At 42.0% G+C, this 23250-nt stretch overlaps 1 protein-coding gene across 18 annotated transcripts in view; it reads left to right on the top strand.

The window, feature by feature from the left end:
* The window catches only part of map4l (microtubule associated protein 4 like), a 59509-nt gene that overhangs the window by 19888 nt on the left and 16371 nt on the right, over window positions 1-23250 (top strand). For 6 of the 18 annotated variants that reach the window (XM_077227153.1, XM_077227161.1, XM_077227169.1 and 3 more), the window contains exons 3-10: window positions 5974-6078; window positions 6169-6258; window positions 6373-6567; window positions 9667-10755; window positions 17764-18194; window positions 18421-18612; window positions 20377-20491; window positions 21706-21750. In XM_077227153.1, coding sequence (XP_077083268.1) covers window positions 5974-6078; window positions 6169-6258; window positions 6373-6567; window positions 9667-10755; window positions 17764-18194; window positions 18421-18612; window positions 20377-20491; window positions 21706-21750 — 2262 coding nt within the window. The remainder of the gene's footprint in view (window positions 1-5973; window positions 6079-6168; window positions 6259-6372; window positions 6568-9666; window positions 10756-17763; window positions 18195-18420; window positions 18613-20376; window positions 20492-21705; window positions 21751-23250) is intronic. The other 12 variants (XM_077227227.1, XM_077227240.1, XM_077227232.1 and 9 more) reach the window with 2 other exon arrangements.

The following is a 23250-nucleotide window of genomic DNA, read 5'->3' on the forward strand; positions in this document are numbered from 1 at the left end:
TGTTCGAGCAATTTGGCTTTTTTTAAATTACAATTTAAAATCATTATTTAAAAAATTATGTTTCAAATTATTCATCCAAAATGAGATTTATTTATTTTTTACTATAATACATTTCAACAGATCATGAAAAATAAATTATGGAGTATGTTGACAATTTCACTACATTCATTTAAATTCACAGATCTTTTAGGACCAAAAATGTGGTTATTAATGCCACTTGGTTATTAATAATTTGTAAAATGCATTACAGTTTGTGGCGAGGGGGGCGTGGTTCAGCGAAGTCTGTAGCGCGAGAGCAACGACGGAGCCGAGCGGTGAGTAAGTAGGTCAAGTGCAAAATGACGAACACCTGTCTCTGATTGCAGTAATTGGCGTGGGGAGATCGCATAAAAGCTGGCTGCTGCAAGAGAGCGTGAGAGAGAAGGACTGGGGACTCGTGCACGAGACGTGAGCTGGACGCTGAAGAGTGTTGTTTGATATTGGAAAGAGTGATATTGGATATAGTGGAAAGAGTGATATTTTGGACGTGAACCTGATTTATGTTAGAGCGCGCACAGCGCATTTCTTCTTAACTAAATAAAAGTGTACGAGTCCCAGTCACGCCGACCCCTGTCTTCTTCCATCACACCAACACTGAACCTTTACTACACTGGTGCCGTGACCCGGATGGAAGAAGAGGCCGCCGCCACCCAGCCCCCGTCCCCACTTGCGGACATCATCCACGCGCTCGCGGGACTCCACCAGCAACAACATCGGGCCCTGCTGGCCATGGAGGAGCACCAGGAGCGTCGGTTCGAGACACTCCTCCGGGCCCAGCAGGAGGACCGTGAGCAGTTCCGGAGCTGGATGGACCAGGAGGTTCGGGCCACACCATCATCGCCAGCTCCAGCCTCGGCCCAGCCCATGCACCTCCACAAAATGGGTCCAGGAGACGATCCCGAAGCCTTCCTCGAGCTGTTCGAGAGGTCGGCCGAGGCCTGGGGCTGGCCGTCCACGGACTGGCCGATGCGGCTGATCCCGCTGCTGGCCGGAGAAGCCCAGATCGCCGCACAACAGCTGCCAGTCCAGAACCTCCTGGTCTATGAAGACCTCAAGCGCGCCATTCTGCAGCGGGTTGGCCGGACCCCGGAGCAGAGCAGACAGCGGTTCCGGTCACTGGAGCTCGGGGAATCCGGCCGACCCTTCGCCTTTGCGCAGCAGCTCCGGGACGCGTGCCGCAAGTGGTTGATGGCCGACGGACGCGACGTCGAGGGAATTATAGACCACGTGGTACTGGAGCAATTCGTCGCGCGGCTCCCCCGGAAGACCGCGCAGTGGGTCCAGTGCCACCGCCCGACGTCGCTGAACCAGGCCATCCAGTTGGCGGAGGACCAGATGGTGGCGTGCCCAGGGGTCGGCGAACCCCTTCCAGCAGCTTCTCTCTCTCTCTCTCTCTCTTCTCGCCCTGTCCCTCTACCCAGGTCCCGTGGAGGATTCCTGCCCAGGCCAGCGCCCCGCTGGAGGACCGGACCTACGGCTGAGCCTGTTCCCGCACCCAGAACGCCGTCCAGGGGAACAGCCTCCGCCACTGCGCCTCCTGCACCCCCGCTCTCCCCACGCCAATCGCTTGACCCACTTCCCGCCATTGGGGCGGCGGGAAGGACTGGGCCGGCCTGTTGGCGTTGCGGGGACCCTGGACATTTTATCGATCGGTGCCCCGTAATGGAGGTGGGGACACTGGTCAGGGTCCCTGACACACCGCAGGCTGCCCCCGATCAAGCTGGGTTGTACCAAATACCTGTGAGTATTAAGGGGGGTACCTATCAGGCTTTGGTGGATTCAGGCTGTAACCAAACCTCCATCCATCAAAATCTGATACAACCAGAGGCATTGGATAAGAGCCGCACGGTTAGGGTTCGGTGTGTGCACGGGGAGGTGATGGATTACCCTTTAATGCCAGTCATTATCCAATTTCGGGGCCAAAAGCATAGTGTGGAGGTGGCCGTTAGCCAACACCTCCGGCACCCGTTAATTTTGGGGACCAATTGGCCGGGGTTTAAAACACTATTGGGGTATTTGTGTGCGGGTGCTTCTGGGACAAAAAGGAAGCAGGAGAGGGGAGCGGTCGCTCAGGTTGGAGAGGCTGTGCCGGGGCCCTCGGTATCTGTCCCAGAGGTTCGGAACGCGGTTGAAAGAAGGATTCTTTCAGAGCGTGATGACTTTCCTCTGGAACAGTCCCGAGATGAGACGCTTAAAAATGCGTTTGACCAGGTCCGTACGATCGACGGGCAGCCCCTCCACCCCGACCGACCGCCCTCATATCCTTATTTTGCTATCATAAAAGATAAGTTGTATCGGGTGACCCAAGACACCCAGTCAAAGCAAGATACAACTCAGTTATTAGTTCCAAAGAGCCGTCGGGAAATGCTTTTCCAGGCGGCTCACTGTAATCCGATGGCTGGTCATTTAGGGCAGGCAGCTACACTAAATCGTTTAATGACCCGATTTTTCTGGCCGGGCATTCACGAGAACGTGCGCAAGTGGTGCGCGTCTTGTCGTGAATGTCAGTTGGTGAATCCACCGGCCAACCCAAAAGCACCTTTGTGCCCTCTTCCCTTAATGGAGGTCCCCTTCGAAAGAATTGGAATGGACCTCATCGGGCCATTAGAACGATCTGCACGGGGGCATCGCTTTGCATTAGTCCTGGTGGATTATGCAACGCGATACCCAGAAGCAGTGCCGCTTCGCAATATTTCCGCTAAAAGCGTGGCGAGCGCACTGTTTCAATTAATCTCCCGGGTAGGAATCCCGAAAGAGATTCTCACCGATCAAGGCACGGCGTTTATGTCACGCACTATTCGCGAACTGTACGAATTATTGGGCATTAAATCGATTCGCACCAGCGTCTATCACCCACAAACAGACGGCTTGGTGGAACGTTTTAACCGCACGTTAAAATCCATGATTCGTAAGTTCGTACGGGAAGACGCCAAAAATTGGGATAAGTGGCTAGAACCCCTCTTGTTCGCTGTACGCGAGGTCCCCCAAGCCTCCACGGGGTTTTCCCCCTTCGAGCTTCTCTATGGGCGTCAGCCCCGCGGGGTGCTGGACGTGCTTAGAGAAGCTTGGGAGGACGGACCTTCGAATAGCAAAAACGAAATTCAGTATGTCTTGGACCTGAGAACAAAACTCCACACTTTGGGGCGGCTCTCTATGGAGAATTTGTTACAGGCTCAGGACAAGCAAAGTCGGCTGTACAACAGGGGGACTAGACTACGCAAATTTGCACCGGGAGATAAAGTCCTTGTATTGCTTCCCACATCCAGCTCTAAATTACTCGCGAAGTGGCAAGGGCCGTTTGTGGTCACACGGCGAGTCGGGGACCTCGACTATGAGGTTGTCCGATCAGATAGGGACGGGGCACATCAAATTTACCACCTTAACCTCCTTAAAAAATGGAATGAGGCGGAGTCAGTGATGCTGGCGACGGTGGTAAGTGGGGAGGAGGATCTCGGTCCAGAAGCGAGCTCAAAATCCCAATCTCTCGCTCTGGCATTTGGCGGAGACCACCTCTCACCGTCCCAGATCACTGACATACGTAATTTACAAGCAGAGTTTGCTGATGTGTTTTCGCCCCTACCTGGTCGGACAAATCTCATTCAGCACCACGTTGAGACCGAACCGGGCGTAATAGTACGCAGCCGGCCGTATCGTTTACCTGAACATAAAAAGAAAGTAGTTCAGGATGAATTAGAAGCTATGCTGGACATGGGGGTAATAGAAGAATCCAACAGTGACTGGGCAAGCCCGATAGTTTTAGTGCCTAAAACCGACGGCTCCGTCCGGTTCTGTGTGGATTATCGCAAGGTGAATGCTGTGTCGAAATTCGATGCGTATCCAATGCCGCGGGTTGACGAATTGCTTGATCGGCTCGGTACCGCTCGTTTTTATTCGACACTGGATTTGACAAAAGGGTATTGGCAGATCCCCTTATCTCCAATATCTAAAGAAAAAACTGCTTTCACGACGCCGTTTGGATTACACCAATTTGTTACTCTTCCTTTCGGCTTGTTCGGGGCTCCCGCGACCTTCCAGCGCCTGATGGACAGAATTCTCCGGCCGCATGCTGCATATGCTGCTGCTTACTTGGATGACATTATCATCTATAGTAACGACTGGCAGCGGCATATGCAGCATTTGCGAGCTGTCCTCAGGACGCTGCGAGGGGCGGGGCTCACCGCCAACCCAAAGAAGTGTGCAATTGGGCGCGTGGAAGTTAGGTATCTGGGCTTCCACTTGGGTCATGGACAGGTGCGTCCCCAAATTGATAAAACCGCAGCAGTTGCGACCTGTCCAAGACCTAAGACCAAAAAGGAGGTTAGACAGTTCCTGGGGCTAGCTGGATATTACAGGAGGTTTGTGCCTAATTATTCGGACCTGGCTAGCCCGCTGACTGATCTGACTAAAAAGGAAGCACCAGATACTGTCCAGTGGACGGAGCGGTGTCAGCAGGCCTTTACCCAGATAAAGGCTGCTCTATGTGGCGGACCGCTCCTACAGGCTCCTAACTTTTCTCTCCCTTTTTCCCTACAGACTGACGCGTCGGACAGGGGGCTGGGCGCAGTCTTGTCCCAGGAGATAGAGGGCGAAGAACGGCCGGTGCTGTACATTAGTCGGAAGCTCTCGAAGAGAGAGACTATGTACAGCACCATTGAAAAGGAAGCTTTAGCCATCAAGTGGGCCGTTCTCACCCTCCGCTACTACCTCCTGGGTCGAGAGTTCACCCTCTGTTCGGACCACGCTCCCCTGCAGTGGCTCCACCGCATGAAGGATACCAACGCGCGGATCACCCGTTGGTATCTGGCCTTACAGCCTTTTAAGTTCAAGGTGATCCACAGGCCGGGTGCACAGATGGTTGTGGCTGACTTCCTCTCCAGGAGGAGGGGGGAGAGGGGGGAGGCTGCAGGCCGGACGGCTCCCCGGCCTGAGTCGGGCGGTGGGGGTATGTGGCGAGGGGGGCGTGGTTCAGCGAAGTCTGTAGCGCGAGAGCAACGACGGAGCCGAGCGGTGAGTAAGTAGGTCAAGTGCAAAATGACGAACACCTGTCTCTGATTGCAGTAATTGGCGTGGGGAGATCGCATAAAAGCTGGCTGCTGCAAGAGAGCGTGAGAGAGAAGGACTGGGGACTCGTGCACGAGACGTGAGCTGGACGCTGAAGAGTGTTGTTTGATATTGGAAAGAGTGATATTGGATATAGTGGAAAGAGTGATATTTTGGACGTGAACCTGATTTATGTTAGAGCGCGCACAGCGCATTTCTTCTTAACTAAATAAAAGTGTACGAGTCCCAGTCACGCCGACCCCTGTCTTCTTCCATCACACCAACACTGAACCTTTACTACACAGTTCTATACATTTTTCAGTATCTGAAGATTCAATATCCTGGCTTTTACTCAACAGATCATGTTTTAAAAAATAGTCAGAAAGAGTTCTTACTATTTTATGTTTAAAGAGGTTTTACAAATTGGCAGGAATCTTTAAAGCATTTAGTAGGTCTGATTATACCTCCTTTTTGTCTAAAATTCAGACTTTTTTTATTTATTTTTCATGAGAAAAAGTACATGAATATTTCATATTTTCACAAGCTCTTAGCTAACATAGAGTAAAATACAGTAGCTAGTGTTTGTAGTTATTGAAGAAATTGTCGTTTTTATTGTCACTTTGGTGTTGCCATCTGTAATTTAAAAAAGAAATCATCACACTTTGAAATGCATGAAAGATTGATGGTGAAATTAGAAATGCTGCAAATGTAGTAACATTAAATGTAGATCAAAGGTATTTAACCCTTTTATTACTCTTTAATTGTATTATTTAATGAATTACCTAGCTTTCAAAAAGCCTACAACATTGCCTGCAGAAATCTCTTGATCTTTAGTTTTAAAATTATACAGTAATTCAAAGTAAATTTTTCTGTTTTCTCTTTTCTCGGGGTCAGGGTTTATGTCTGCAGGCCAGATTGGAGGCCAACGTCAGGACCCTCAGGGAGAGATCCGTCCCAGCCCTCCTGGACAAAATGTCTATAAGCATGACTTTCAATCAGGTATGATCATTGCATATGTCGGGCTTGAGAACTGAATGAAGCAATTCAACCAAAATCCAATCATCTAGATATTAGTCTTTCTAATTCTAGGTCCAACATCAATGATTGGAATGCCTGGCCAATTGGGAAACCAGCAGATGGGATCTACGGTGAAGGATAACAGCATGGACTCTTTTTTGGGTAACCACTGCAGTGTTTGATCTTGTTGACTTCAGACCGTGGGTTCGATTCAGTTAATTTCCTCAGGCTCTTTTAAGTTTTAATGCGATACTGCTCTGCTGCTCTATGCTTCAGGGTTCTCTCAGCCTGGGATGAATATTGGTATGAATATGAATGTTGGCATGGCCCCTTTCCAGAGCTCCAAACCCCCCAGCATGGTTGAATCTCAGAAGACCTCACCCTTGTTTGCCAATGAACCACCCAAACCATCCCAGCTTACTGCTAATCCAAGTGAAACAAGCCCTCGTAACAGCCAGGAAAATTCAACAGGTAAAGTCTATCACCACTTAAGGCACCTCAATGCAGGCTAGAACAGGTAAGACAGACTTTAAACCCAGATATTAAGGTACTGAATGATTATTATGTCACAGAATGTCTCTATGATCTCAGCTCTCATGTCATTCCACCCTGTCTGGCATGGATGCTTCATCAATACTTTTTCATAACAGAATTACTTCATATTTTTTTATGGTCAGTTACCTCTGATATGAGACTGACTTTACTGATCAGGGGTGTGTTTCCCGTACAACGACATATGTCGATGCTTAACTACCATAGCACGTTGCATCGTTGAAGAAATCAACTAGCTAGTCCCAACTGTTTCCCGAAACCATATTGTCGCAAATTGGTCGTTCAACCACAATGGTTAATCATGTCACGCATGTGGTGGAGTAATAACTTATTTTAATGAATCTGTTGAGATCGAATTAATGCTAGATGTTTGCCTATAAATTATGGACATAGCATCTGAGGACTATTTCGCATTTTTTTCAGTTATTTTGCTCTATTTCCAGATTCAATCATAGGCTCGTTCTTACGTGGTAGAGCATGTTCGCACATACGCACTCACAAAAACGGTGCTTTAAATCTCTTGACAAACTAAAAGACGTAAATTACATTTGTATGTATTCTAAATAAAAGATACAGATTGCACTGAATGTCAGCTTGCTTATTTTGATCAAGACAAGGATGTATTAAGTCCACATGACAAGCAAACAAGAAACTATGCTTCTAACCACAGGTCAAGAGCTGTAGTTCAAACCACATAATTTTGCGATGCTGTTTGCGAATGTTCGTTAGAACTATGTTTTCGGGAAACACCGACTCATTGAACTATGCTGATAACGACGGAACTTGCGACCAAAGTTGGATAACAATGCTTTTGGGAAACGCACCCCTGATCAGCAATAGTGAGGATGTCAGCTGTGATATTAAATGCCATGAGTATATATAGCCTACCTTGAAAAACAGGAATGTTTTTTAGTTAGTGACTTGACTAAATATCTTGCACACTGTGGTGTCAATTCCAAATAAAATCCAAATTTGTTCTTTTTGCTTGATGGATTATCTCAGCCAATGATCATTATTCAAAGTTGGTCCTTTCGGTACCCCTCAGATTGGCCCGTCTTATTCTTCAAGTGTGCATTATGGTGGAAGGCATTTTAAATATTTATACTCGGCCTCTCTGTAATATTACTATTTAAGCGTGATGGCCATGAAACTAGGAGGGAAATGTGTCTTCTGGCTCAGAGACAGTTTAGAAAGACATTTCACATTTTAGACAACATTTCTGAAATATAGATGTTACTGCCACTCAATGTGACTGTTTATAATCATTTGATAAGTGAAGAGGACAAGCATGGGTTAGTGATCATATTATGTAAAACAGAAAAATACAATTGGTTTAGGTCTAGAAATGTATTTATTTCTTCATCTTGATATGCCTTGATGGCTGGACTAATGCTACCTTCACGTGCTATTGAAAATTTCCTTTCCACTTCTGAAAGCGTGAATACGATCTCAACGCATTCACATTTTGACTTATGAGGGTGTTCATGTCCATTTTTTTAAACTAGGAAACAAGTATTTACGATAATTCCAATTGCACCCAAAGGCAGCATGCAGTCCAGATAAACATAATCCAAATTCAATTAATAGTAGATTTTGATTCCTTTTCAATGTAATATGGTTTGATGTTGTCAACCATTGTGTGTTCAGTGTCTATCAGTTTATTTTGATTAATTTCAGTGACATTTATTGTCCTCAATGCTGGGATTTGTATTGGGTATTCCATGTCATGTGACTCTTCTCTGTTGCTTTTCTTTGAGTCAGTCTCTCTGTGACTTGCCTCGGTTGTTATCCCTGCCTGTTATTTCTCCATGAGTTCATTTGCCCATTTGCACTTTCACTTGATGTGCTCTCAAGTGAGCACATCATAGTCTCAGCGCATTCTCTCTCTTCTCAAGTATGAGCATGATACCCTCAGATCTGTTATCTTACAATAAGAACCTATTTAGGAAACAGTAGTGATAGGCCTTTATCAGGATGTAACAAACAGACATATAAGAATTGAAAAGTCATTTTGTTTCCTAGAGCTGTTTAGTGTACCTGCCAATTTGAATGTTAATTCACTACTGGGGAATTTCCATTGGGTTTTCTTAGTAACTTGCTTGCAACTTAGGACAGGTGTACACAGTACAAGTTCTGGCAGTCAGTAGGGTCACAACCTTGCACAACTTAAAGCAGGGGTTCTCGGCTCTGGCCCTCGATGTTCACTTTTTCTGCAGTTTAGCTCCAACCTTGATCAAACTTATCTGCCTATGACTGTCTAGTAATTCTAAAGAGCTAGATTAGCTTGTTCAGGTGTGTTTGAGTAGGGTTGAAGCTCGGCATTAAAGTGGACCTCGAGAGCCACAGCTGAGAACCCCTGCTTAGCAGTTTACCTGATAATCGTACAGAAGGCTCATGGTCCATGACACGTCTGTACAACCTTGGAAGTTCTGAGGGACAACACATTTTTCACATAGATTTTTGCACCAATTTTAGCATTTGAAAACATGGATTCAGGGGAGGACTGCATATGCTTCATAAACAGAATTTTGGGATCCGAAGCTTAAAATGTGCTAGTCTCCACTCATAATATTTCATACAATGCAAGCTAGACCATATGAGCATCAGCAGTGTCCACACGAGCACGTATATTTAGCTTGTAAAACAAAATGTGACAGTCTCCTCAAGTAATGTTACCCGCAGACATTTAATCATAAAAATAACTATTCTAAAAACCCACTGGAAATTCCTAAGGGAACCCATGGCTAATGCTAATTATCTTCTGAGATAAGGACTACATATTCAATGATTCTATTCATTGTTAATTTGTGAATAGTGAATTTTGTCTGTCCTCATATCACTTCCTAGTGTAACGCACCATATGATGCAAGTGATCAGTGGTTCATATAGGTAGCTGATCTAATGTCTCTTTTGACACTTATTCAAAGCTTTTATGAGTTGGAGATGCACAAACTTTGTTATCCGATCATTTGTATGGTAGTCAGTGACACTTCCTCTTCCTCTCTGTACACAAACAAGTTTGTGGAAACCCTTGGACAGGTGAGGAAATGCTCTCAACGGAGCAGTCCCATGCTTCCAACAAGGCAGAACAGAGACGCACTGATGCCTTGGGTTCCCAGAGTCAAGATGCAGCGTCTGGCGAGGAAAAGTCCATTGAGGAAGGAACCGAGAAGCAACAGAAGCGGAAAAAAAAGAAACGCAAGAACAGGGAAGAAATGTATGACTTTCTGGACAGTCTTGGTTCCCCAGACTCAGAAGAGACTCCTTCCGAAAGCTCCAACCACGGCTGCCCCTCACCTCCCAGTAAGGATGAAGAGATTTGGGAAAGCGAGATCCAGGAGAGAGGGGGAGGACGCATCAAGGCCAGGAAGAGCAAGAGCAGGAAGAAGCTTCCAGAAGAATGGAGTGCTCCCTCAACCGTAATTGACACAGACTTTAGCTGCCCTAATTTGGGTCATTTTAAGCCCCCATCCACTGCTAGCATAGATCAGGGAAGTACACCACCCTCGCTCACACCTGAACCTCTGCATGTCACGGACACCCAAGCATGCAGACCACAACCGACCGGGCAGGCAAACACCTCTATATTCTCAAATTACCCCAGCTCCACTGTGAATACCATAGATGACTCAACATTCAAGATTGATAGGGATATGCTTGATAAGGATAAATCTAATGCTGATTTTAATAAGACTAACCTAGAGTTGCCTGGTATTCACCATTCAGATCAGTTACCCATGGACTCAAAGACTGACCCTACTCACCCAACTGATCCCAACCAGAAGTCAACCCTTGCCCTCAGTCCAACTCTGACTGTTATGTTCCTTGATTCTGTGCTGCAGGCACAGACCCCAGATGCAAGCCCCCCATCCCAGAGCACCCCTATGAAAACCCCCATCCATCACACCACTGCCCCCAATGTGACCCCTGGCCCACTGTCCGTCGGCACAGACTTCCTTGCTTCTCAGAGTGCACCAGCTGTTAGTCACTGCATCCCAACAATTCCCCCCAGCACTGCAGTGAACTTAAACTCAGAAGCTATGCCTTTCATCCCTTCAATCACAGAGCAGCAGGAGCCCCCGCTGACACAGCCCCCCCTACTGGAAGGTTGGTGATAATGAAGACTGTATGGAGATGATTTACATAATGCATGGCTCAATGAAGTGGGCCCTCCTCTGCTTAGCTATCTCTGTAGCAAAAAATACTGTAGCAGGTCACTAAGTACTCCATGCTTTTCTTTCTTTCTTTCTTTCTTTCTTTCTTTCTTTCTTTCTTTCTGTCCTTCTTTGTGTCAGTCCTCTATAGCTTGGACCTCTGCTGCATGTAATCCATTCTTATAATAAAGATGTTTAACATTTCAATGCAGTCATAACACACTGATCGCTATGCATCACGACTGGCAGCCAACTAACTGTTACTCTTTAGTTTACAATCATCTGGATTTCAATACAATTTCTCTTGACCACAGCATCCCTCAAAATACACGTCTTGTAGATGTATGTCAACTAGTCAACTGTCTATGTGGGATTTTACATTTGCTAATCGTTCTGTGGGTGAAAGCTTTCTGTTTGTCACTCCTTGTCATCTTATGATACATGACTCTTTATTCTACTTTTTTATTCTTGTTCAAAACTGTCAATTCAATGTTTATGAGATTAAGATGTCTGTCTGCCAATTCACCTGCTACACATAGATTTTGAAATCTTTAGATTTAGCTCTTCCATACCCATACCCATACCCATAACCTTTCATTTCTAGCAGTTGCAAGTATGTGTTAATGATGTTCTTTTATTCTTCTTTTCATGTTCATCATCGTTTGAACAACACTGTACATCAACCAGGTAAGAAAATCTCATTATCATTATCAATGAAGTGTGGGTACAGCCCCTATCAGTGTAGTATATCCATTAATATGAAAGAAATTTCAGTTTTCTTATTAAAACCTTTATATGGGTGGTATCCAGCATTCTCAGTAATCCCTGACATAGAATATGAAACGTTGGATTGATTTAGTTTAGTTTGAATGAAAGAAGCTTTTAATGCGAAAATAAACTTTCAATTAACTAAATTGTTTAATTAAATTGTTCAATTAAACAGTTGATTCAAGCACATAATATTTAAGATCAGTTATTTTTAGTTGGTGGTATTTATAGGCCGAATTCATACTCCCTATATTATTTTTGTGGCTTTCTCTGTCTTTCATCTCTCTCACACACTCATCTCCTCCTCTCTCTCCCATCCTCTTGCAACAGCTCATGTAAAATTGATGGCTCTGCCGTTCACCATTATATAAGACTTACAGAGTTGTTCTTTTTATAGCAAGCGATTAGGGTGTGTTCAGAGGCGTTTGAGAGGTGCTGCACTCCGGCAGGGATATTGAGGGATATTGAGTACTGGGCGGTAGCTTTAGATTAAATCCTAACACAGAAGATCCTTGATGCCGTCTTTAATGACGTAATGGAAACTGGAACTGGAAATTCTTTGTTTTTTAGCTGTTGGGTTTGTTCACCAAGCTAAAGTCAAAAGAGCAAAAGCAAAACTTGATGAAATGCTTTTGCATGTAATGCCACTTCCTGCTTTGGAGAAATGTATTGGTTTATTTCCTGCCTGTTGTGAGCAAATGTGATATTTTTCTGCTCTTCTTCTTTATGAGTTATGCATAATTAATATTTGCCAATGCATTCAAATGTAATTTGGTCACTTTTCAGCTAGACATTGGCCTGTAGATTTTTTTTGACACAGCACTTGGTCTTCTCTGGATTTCAGTCTTCAAAATGCAAAAATAGGAGATGCCCCTCTTGGCCCTTTATTCCCTCCCTTCACTCGCATCAGCCGTCTCGTCCTTTCTTGCCCTTGCTCACTCACTTCCTCTCCCTCCCCTCTGGTGGTTCCGACCACAAAGGACCCTAAATATCAGCAGCTGCATTGACGGGGAGACTGTTGCTATGGATATGGGAGGCGGTTTCCTTGGTGATGCAGCGAATAGGACCTGCCAAAGAACAAGCTAGGGTGTAACTGTAGGATATGTTCCAGAAATAGAAACTCTGTGACATCCTGATTACTCAATGAGCATACATGTTCTACCTCACGCTGAATGTGTTAAATGCATTTCTGATGCTGTGTTTTCATTACTGAAAAGAACATTTTGATACTTATTGTGCACATGTTTCACATATAGAGATTGGCACTAGCATAAAATTGCTCCATTTGTCCAAAAGCTCAATTTATAGTCATCATGAAACTCTTCTGAATAATATAATATAATATAATAACTTTTTGTATTCAGAAATGGTCAATGCTGTGTCCGTGTTAAATGCATTATTATGCATTATGCATTTATTGTCTAAATGAAAAAATAGTGACAACAAAAAGAATTATATAGACAATTTTTTTTATTTTAATCATAAACTATAGTAAACAGTTAAATAGGACAACAATTCATGAGAGAATGTACCACAATTGAAGACTAAAAATGCACAAACAAATGCATATTGAACCATATGCTGTGGTGTGTACAATAAAAAAATTGTAAACAAGAAAATAAATCTGACATGTCCTTATGCAACAAAATCCATTCATAAGAATCTGGCCCATTATAGAAATGAGACAGGCAGAGAAAAAAGATTCCTTTTATATCTGTCAATGGAATGGCTCTGCAATAGATGCATTGTAGTTTGTGTGTGGAAAGCTCACTCTAATTAAGGTGCGTTAGCCAATCAGATTACACACTTCTACACAAGTCTGGAAGGGCGGATGCAGTGGATTTTGCGGTTTTGTGGTGTCTCTGATATAATTTTGAAAACCACAGTTTTTACTGCTCACATGGTAGGACTCTTGTAATTAACTGGTCGAATAGGTAACCTGAGAGGTTTAACTGTTAGTGCTGTTTCTGTGTAGATAAACACTGTAAAGTACTGAATAATGCAAAACTTTTCTGTTGTGACTGATTTTGGAAGTGATTTATGTAGCTCAGTTTAAATTTTTTTTTTTTCATGAATAATTGTCTTGCTTGAGATAATCACCAGGTGTTTGTCATCATAAAAGGCTTAACTTCTCAGAGACAGAAGACAGTGAGAGGACATGACTGAACTGCCCTTTTTTTAAGGGCTAGTGTCTGAAATCTGATTTATCTGTTGAGTTTAAGAATTTTTTTTTTTTGATGCTTTAGTTTCTTGCCCTCAGTAAGCCACAAACACATTGTGATCTGCATGCACAAAATAAATATGTCTATACTGGGTCACATTTTCTTTTACGTTGTGTTGTTCATGTGTTTAAGGATGAGGAGATGTCTGCTGCTACCTGTCTATATTGGTATTGGTTTGATTGGCTTGAGCAGTAAATACTTTAGAGTTTCATTGGACACAGAACTTTTGGACCCCATTGTCTTTCATTGTATTGGCAAATACATTCTTTAGAGTGGATTCTTTTGTTTTGCACAGAAGATAGAAAGTCCTACAGGTTTGATAAAACATGAGAGTGAGTAAATGATGATAGACTTTTAATTTTTTGTTGAACAATCTCTTTAATACACTCTCATAAGGAACATGGGGCCATATTTACTAACCGTTCGTGACAACATTAAATCCTCTTTTGGCATTAAAAAACTACTGTCAGGATTTTCTAAAGACACGCAGTGAAAAAAATTAACGCTGAAAAGAAATGTACGGAGTTATTTTTGCTGCTGACCTTATTGCATATGGATTTGTAGGAGTTTTTCTTTAAGACGCAAAATTTATGGGAGGAGAGTTTTTAATGAATCACGCAAGGTGAATTACTTAGATTTGCGCAAGTCAATTTACTGGTATTTGCACCATTATTTGCCGCCCCAGAAAGCTAATTTGAATTGCTCTTGTTAGATTGCGTTGGTCATTATGGAAATGATCCGGCTGCGTCTGTGTTCTTTAATTTGCGTGTTGTCTGTAAATCACGCACATCACTTTCCACTCCCATCTGCGCTTTTTTTGTAATTGCGCTCTCTCGCGCTAATTTGCCCTGTTCAGTAAATCGGGCCCATAGTATCTCTAGAGAGTGAAAGGCACAATAAACAACAGAGGTCACACTTCCATCAGCCTCTCATATGTGAGGGACAGAGAAATATAAAATGGTACAGATCTCCAATAAGCTGATATATGATTAAATGTGATTGATACCAACATTATCGTGTTCAGTGAGGGACACAGCACCTGAGGACCAGGCAATGATGACATCCTCCATCACCACCACTAAGGGTAAAGGTGAACGCTTGTGTCTGCTAGAGCATTCTGAGTACCAAACGAGACAATGTGTGAGTGCGAGAGAGAGAAAGGGGTATTTATAAACACGCTGGATGCAAAAAGCAAGGGTTTTCAGTGCAGAGCGGCCAATAAGGACGCAGCTCACACAATCACGTGATCGAAGACTTGGAAGGAATGTGTGGACAGAATTAGGGTGAGAGAGAGAATCAGAGAGAGGAGGGGGATTTGGGAGAGAGACGCAGAGTCATCTCAGCCTCGGCGTTGAGGGAGGTTTAGAGACCGGTGCTATAGACTAACTCATCTCAATCAATGCCATTTACTGACGGATAGACACCTTGATACAGGACAAATATATCTAGAGAGGTAAGGATGTCATCCCAGCGCTCAGAGTGCAGAGATCTGTGCTCAGTGCCACCCTCCATGCCAAGCTTGGCATCGTCAAAAGCTGCCCAGGGCTGGAACTGGCAGCAGGGGCAGCCAGGCAGTCTGCAATCCTCCAGAATGTTACAGGACGATAAGCAGGACCTTTCCAAATCGACAGCACTCAGCCAGAAGGCGGACCAATGGGCAACCAGTCACCCATGCAGCAGGGTCAAGAAGAATTTGGGCAGTACAGCAGAAAGCCCCACAAGTCTCTCTTCCTCTCCGTCACCTCTGTCTCCAGGGAAAGACCTTTCCACCAACGGGGTGACATCTAGACCTTCACCACCGAGTGCCATCTTGACGTCTTCAGACAGTGATTGGGATCCGCCCCGCGGCATCTCGAAAACAGACCCGGCTCCGAATTATTGCGTGATCGGCGTGGTGAATGACAACTACATGGAGGGCACGGTTGAGGGCAAAACGGAGACATGCCCACCCATATCACCCCCGATGCAACAGAACCGCGTGATCCAGCGCACATTGTCAGACATTACCCACCTGACAGTGCCCGCTAGCCTCCCGCTACCTGATAAATATCCAGGCAAGGATGTGCCGTCACCACAGACCGCCGTCAAATACTTCACCGTAGCGGACAAACAGAGCGTTCTACCTTCCACAACGAGTATCCCATCAGACCCTACTACAAAGAAAGAACAGTCTGCTGGTGTGTCACAGAGTTCTGGCAGGATACAGTTACCGCAACAGCGGTCGGAGAGTGGGAATGCTGTTTCATCCCGTGAAATTCAGCCTAAAGGTGTTTGTAATGGTAGGTGAGATCAGCTGCTCTAATCTCAATGGTGCCGGTTTCAAGTTCTGCAATGGTCTACAATCCAGTGTAGGTTTGTGATCTCTAGATCTTAACTAGTCCCTATATGCATAAACAGATGTATCATAATCAGATTTTCTTTCTTTACATAGTATCTGTGACAGAGCTGAATATACACTGCAATTCAAAAGTTTTGGGTAGATAGCAATTAAAAATAACTATTTTGTATTTTAATATAATTTACAATGTAGTTTATGTCTTTGGCATAGCTGAATATTCAGCATTATTACAGTTTCCAATGTCACATGATCCTTCAGAAATCATTCTGATATACTGATTTGCTGCGCAAGAAACATTTCTTATTATTATTAATGTTGAAAACATTTGTGCTGCTTAATGTTTAAGGTACGCTGATCAATTTTTCAGGATTCTCTACTGAATAGAAATTTCAAAAGAACAACATTTATTTTAAATGGAAATCTTTTATAACAATGTAAAAGTGATAGTCTTTAATAATTCTTTTGATAAATTGAATGTGTCCTTGCTGAATCAAATTCATTAAGCACAGCTGAGAGTTAAATAAAAAGAGAGGGTTAGGGTTATGTTATTTAGCTAACTCTTCGATGAGGATTTAATTTTGAGCCAGAATGGTGTCTTGTATTTCATTTTGCACAGTTCAGATCTCAGTTATGTCTAATAGTTTTCAGCTTGTCATTTATGCATCTTCTACATTTTGAGACACTTAAAGGCACAATATGTAAGATATTGGGATTAAAACATCCAAAAACCACTAGAACAATGTTATATATTTTGTTGACTTGTGTGGTTTTCATCTGGGTTTTCATCTAGGCATCCCTAAAGGTACCCTAGGGCATCTGTTCCAAATGTTCATAACTTTTATATTATTAACTATTCACAAATTTCAAATTTTCTAATTGATAATCTCTTAAGAATTTTCAGCATTATATTCTTCAAGAACATTACTAAAAATGTTACAGAGAAAATCTAGCTGATAATAGTTTGAAAATCAGCTGCTATAGAGGACAAAATCGTTTGGTACAAAATACAAAAGAGACCTATAAAATTCCATTTCATCTAATTAAAAAGGAAACAGGCATGTCTTTTGTGTATCAATGTAACATAAAATAATAGTAAAGTATAAAAGTATACATAAATATTGCTAGAATTTAACACTATGTATAATAAACTGGATATCTGTGAAACGAGTATGAGTATTCAATAAGTATTTGTCATCCTGTCTAAGGAGCAAAGCGCTTTCTTTGTTTCTTTCTTTATTTCTTTTCCTCTCTCTCTCTTTTTTTTTTTTTTTTTTTTTTTGGTGTTTTGGTCCTCCGTTGGCCATTGATTTTTCACTTTGTGGAGAGAGTGGTGCCAAGTTACATAAGGCATCCAGGCTGACAATGTGCTTTTCTGTCTGTCCGCTCAAGGCGCTTTCTGTGCCCTTTTCCATGACCTCTCATGCTCATCTACTCTCATTCTTATTGTCAGAATGTACTGAGACTGAGGCATCAAGTGCAGCTTACTGTTAATTTATGTCCTCATAAATATATTAAAACTAGTTACAACCAAAAGCCCTGTGTGGACAAACATTGTAATGCTCATAATGATAATAATTGCAATACACATTTGCTTGATTAAATATGGATATTTCAAATTTGTCTTTTTTTAAAGTAAAAGATGACACAGCCAAGGAGAAAATGGAGAATGTGCAAACTGCTTCAAAGATGGAAAGCATTAACATAATTGAGAAGCAAGACAAGCCTGAGAAGATGGAGAAGATCGATCACCTGAACAAGAAAGATGAAATTACAAAGAAAACAGACAGTGTGGATAAGACTCAGAAGAGTGAGCAGATCATCAAAGATGAGAAGAAAGTCGAGAAAGAGGAGAAACAGGATAATAAAGCTGAGAAAAAGGAGAAAGTTGAGAAAGTAGACAAACCTGAGAAGACGAACAAGGAGAAAGACGAGAAGAAAGACAACAGGGAAAAAGTAGACAAGACAGCCAAAGCTGAGAAGAACATGACGGCTACTAAAGGACCTGCTAAGTCTCCTACAGCAAATGGGAGCAAGGAGGTGACCAGCCTGGACAGTAAGACCAAGGTAAGTCTGAAAAACAGAGGGATTTCATTCATCAGATATGCTACTCTGACTTTGATTTAAACTGCCACATTTGAGAAGAGAGGTCTGCTCTCATTTTTCCATCTTTATAAGGATTAATAATTTATAATGGTTGTTTGTACCACCATTGCTGCTACTTTGATTTTATCATGCTCCCACGTTTGCATCTAGTTTTTCTTTTGTACTTTTTGCAAATACATGCATATAGCCTTCAGTTGGGTCAACCAAACAAAGCTCAGCAAGACCCAACTCGCTGTCCACTGGAGACAGTGCTGGTGCCACCAAACGCACCTCTCCCAACTCTGCCAGTAAAAAAAGCCCTATACCCAAGACAACAACCCCCACTACTGGTACCAAGAAAACCCCCACCACCACATCTACTCTTGAGACTAAGGCCAAGGTGAGTTAACACCATTTCCCCTATCTGTGGTTTGGCACACAGCCAACAATCCACAGGGGAGACTTTTGTGACTTTCTCCGGTGCCCATCTCCTCTATTAAAATCAACCCATGGCTTGCCGTCTGTGTCATTGTCAACTCAAAATTTCAATCACCAGCAAAATCACAAGAAAGAGGCATCTTTTTGGGCCACTGATAAAATATGAGGTTCGGTTATGTTCCTTCAATTACATTCCCCAAAGACAGACAGATAGATATCAGATAAGGACTAATTATATGCTTCTCTATTGTGATTAGGTTCTAAACTGCTTTTTCTCCAACTTTCATGCATGGAGCTTTTGGAATATAATTAAAGGTAGGGTAGGCAATTTTTGGAGCAGCTAGCAATAGCAAGCTAGCTTTGAAAGCTCAGAGTACTCTGCAAAGCCATGCCTTCTTCAAAACACATGAACGCAGCTGATTCTTCAAAGCGTCACGAGAGATGACATTAAACTAACTCATGTCACAAAGCACATAACATTACAATAATAATGAATGTAAACAACTTACAGAGCACTGACCTATACCACCTGACTGCTACAGAGTCATTTCACTGTAGATAGTGTTGACATAGAAATTTATAATTTCAAATCATGAACCACTCCGAGTATAACGCCACTAGTTTCCATCTCTTGTAAATTGCAGTAGTTATGGCCTGAACGCAGCATAAGCTTTTTTTTTTTTTTCTTGGCTTGTTTTGTTTTTTGTCGCGTTGCTCATGATTAGCGTCTAACTCTGCCTAGCATTAAAACCGCTGATGACGTGTGATGTCTGTGTGAGCAGGGTGAGCGGAGGTATGAAAATACATACGTTAACAGGCAGGTACTGTAGGACATGTGGTCCTATGCCTTCCAAAGATGACATATATACATATAAATACATTTAGACCTTAGTGATTGCTATCAGGATGTGAAGAGACTTTCAACCAGAATAGCAAAAAAAAAAAATCTGGAACAAATCGCCTACTCTGCCTTTAATCTCTTATTCATTATTACCTTTTTATTGAGTGTCATCTCTTCTCTGTTTGTCTTTATCGGTGATTTTTCAGTTTATTATTATCATTTCAACAAATTATTTTGTAAAGAGATTATGCTTTAAATCTTAATATGGAAACAATTTATACATTTAAGTTAAAGGGATAGTTCACCAAAAAATGAAAATTCTGTCATCATTTACTCACCCTCAAGTTGTTCCAAACCTCTATGAATTTCTTTCTTCTGCTGAACACAAAATAAGATATTTTAAAGAATGTCAGTAACCAAACAGCTGTTGGGCCCCATTAACTTCCATAGTATTTTCCACATCAACTGTTTGTTTACCAATATTCTTCAGCAGAAGAAATTAATTCAAACAGTTTGGAACAACTTGAGAGTGAGTAAATTATGACAGAATTTTCATTTTTGGGTGAAGTATCCCTTTAATTGACTGCTAGCAAACTACAAAGTCATTACCATCACATACAGCATCAAAAATCCACACCAACACCCACTATACCAAAATTCACTTGTAGGTTGATCAAGGTCATGATCTGATCTTTCATCAGGGTCATGCGATGAAACATCTTTTATCAAGATTTCAAGTCAAACTCTGCCTTAATTGGACAATCACCCTCAAGCATTGAGCCACCTTTAAGTCACTGTGTATGTAACTCATCTAATCAACCTCTTGTCTTGACGTCAACTCATCTCTGGTCATTCGGCTTTCTGAAATCGTATTGTTTCCATCAGTCTTCTGAGACTGGCACACCAACCCAGCGTCGCCCTCCAGTGCCAAAGGCTAAAGCTACATCTACTACCAACTCTAAAAACGGCACAAGCACCACCTCTGCCCGACGCTCCTCCGGTGAGTTGTTCCGTCATATAGAATTTAGACAGCTGATTGAAATTTACATGGATAAAAATGAGGCTGTGAGTCATAGACTTACAGTCTTTACAATGGCATTCATTGTATGAAGGTCAAAACAGTTTTTGTCTACTGAAAGATTTTGTAAAGGTGTTTCATCAGCCAAACAATTGGCATACTTTTATAAAACAGTACAATCAATTGTATAATGTACTCCTGTCCCTCACAGCCTCATTTTGATTCCTGTCAACAAAAAAAAAAATTATATGACACTACCTACTGAATAAACATTGGACAAATTAAATACCTGGAAAATGGATATACAGGAAGATATAGATGAGGCAGACTGGAAAGATGCATGTCTTAAAGCACAAACACAGACAATAAATACAAGGTTTAAATTACTTCAATATAAATGGTTTGAGAACCTATATAACACCTGTCAAACTTCATAAAATGTCCGGTAATATTCCAGATATGTGTTCTAAATGCTTGGATGATAAAGGTACATTATATAATTGCCTCTGGGAATGTCCAAAAATACAAAACTTCTGGAAGGAGGTCATAAAATGTATGTCCGACATGTTTAACATTAAAATTCCTTTGAATGTAAAACAGTATTCTTGAAATATATCCAATGGACTTTATACAAACATCAAGACCGATTAAACTTGTAGACTTTGGTCTGTTTCAAGCCAGAAGAGCTATTGCATTATGCTGGAAGATTATGGATGCTCCATCCATGAAAATGGGGATGAAGGAGATATCAAACTGTATCGGACTGGAAAGGCTAACTTATATTGCAAAGTGCATGAGGAAAGACTTTGATCTGCTGTGGGAGCCATACATAAATATCATATAAACTGGGAATGTAGACCTTATAGGAAAAGACTTTGTAAACACTGTCTGTAACAAATTCATTTATTATTATTTACTTATTTATTATTATGTATTTATCTTTATTTTTTTTACTTTTTTATGTATTTCTTCCTTTAAGAAGTGTTAATTGAATATGAATATGTGAAAGGGTGTAAGCATGTATTGTTCTGTGGTTATAAAACGAGAAAAGGACAATGAACAAATTTTTTTTTTTTTAACGATGGCATTACCATGACTAAGGTGCAATATACAGGATCTCAGGTTAAGGTTAAGTGAGGCATAATTATGTAATGACTTAAATTTACATTATTTAATTTGATTGTGTTTTTTTATAGCTACAAAGACTGAAAACCAAGCAGGAGAGATGAAAAAGGCACCAGGTGAGAATGATGCAGTTTTCTTACCTATCTTATTCTTATCGAGAAATATTTTAGACTTAGTGTCAATAGTGATAGACTTTATTGTATAGTAAAATACACATAGGAAATTCAACTACATGAAATGTTAAACGACCTGGCAATGATATTTACTACTAACAGTAATAAGATTGTGTCAGATTTCAATGAGTAGTTATTTCTCTGCTTATTGTTGCAGTGTTGTACCTTGTAAACAAAATTTCCAGTGAGCTAATAAATTCTAACTCTTGTGCATTTTAACTCCCAGAAGTTTTAGGGTAACCAACCAGTAAGATTGGAACTTGTGATTTCCGAACGATCTTACCATTTTTAGGTGCAATATAAATCGTTAAACCATCTTAAACTTTGAGACTGGTTGTAATATCAAGTGTGATTAACATGTTTGTTCTCCCAATATAGAACAAACAAGCCATCAAGATATTAAGGCAAACATTTTAACTACCAGAGACTTGAATAACAACCAATCAAATAAAATAATGTAGGGAAAATATATGCTGGGCAAGTAAACAGAGACAATCCCAAAAAAAAAAGATTAAAAAGTGGAGAGATCCTCTTTACAGTGTCCAGGTGCTTATGTGCAAATAAAGGTGCTTACCTGTTTTTAGCTGTAACAAAATTCTGCTTTGATGGAGGCTTAAAGAGCAGGGTGAGAAGTTTACCTCTACTGTTTCCTGAAAACACAGCAGTTCTGAGCTAATACACACTGACTAGTGCAGTTGTTAGTCATCAAATCTAAAGATGCTGACATAGTCAGGGATAGACTTACTCACAGAGGCTTGTCTCAAACCATCACACTGATAGAGCCTTCAACTCCTCTCTTCATCTCTGTGTACACAACAGCAGAAAACCTTGTCACTCAGATGAGGGCTTGCCACTTTTGTAGTGGTTTAGTAAGAAGAAACATTCATGTGGACAATGACAACAGGAATTATCTGTCTGTGACCTCTCATGCATACTGTATTAAACCTCCTGTGGTGTGCTGTTTTCTGCTGCAGTACTTAAAGGGTTAGTTCACCCAAAAATGAAAATTAAGTCATTAATTACTCACCCCCATGCTGTACCAACCCCGTAAGACCTTCGTTCATCTTCGGAACACAAATGAAGATATTTTTGATTAAATCTGAGAGGTGGATCACTGCTACATAGGCTGCCAGAGGGAATGAAACTTGACGGCCCAGAAAGTCATTAAAGAACATGTTTAAATATTCCATGTGCCTACAGTGGCTCAACTATAAGTTTATCAAGCGACGAGACTACTTTTTTTCCGAAAAAAAAAACATAAATAACGACTTTATTCGACTATTCCTTTTCTTCCTTTGTGGGCCTGAGACGAGAGTTCAAGAGATTTCCACGACGCATGCGCGAGAACTGAGAAGAGGACGTTCTTCTTCTAATACTTCTTGTTCAGTTCTCGCGCATGCGTCGTGGAAATCTCTTGAACTCTCGTCTCAGGCCCACAAGGAA

This window comes from Siphateles boraxobius, unplaced genomic scaffold (assembly GCF_051911475.1).
Source record: "Siphateles boraxobius isolate OS27281-9 unplaced genomic scaffold, OSU_SipBor_1 1, whole genome shotgun sequence".
NCBI lineage: Eukaryota > Metazoa > Chordata > Actinopteri > Cypriniformes > Leuciscidae > Siphateles > Siphateles boraxobius.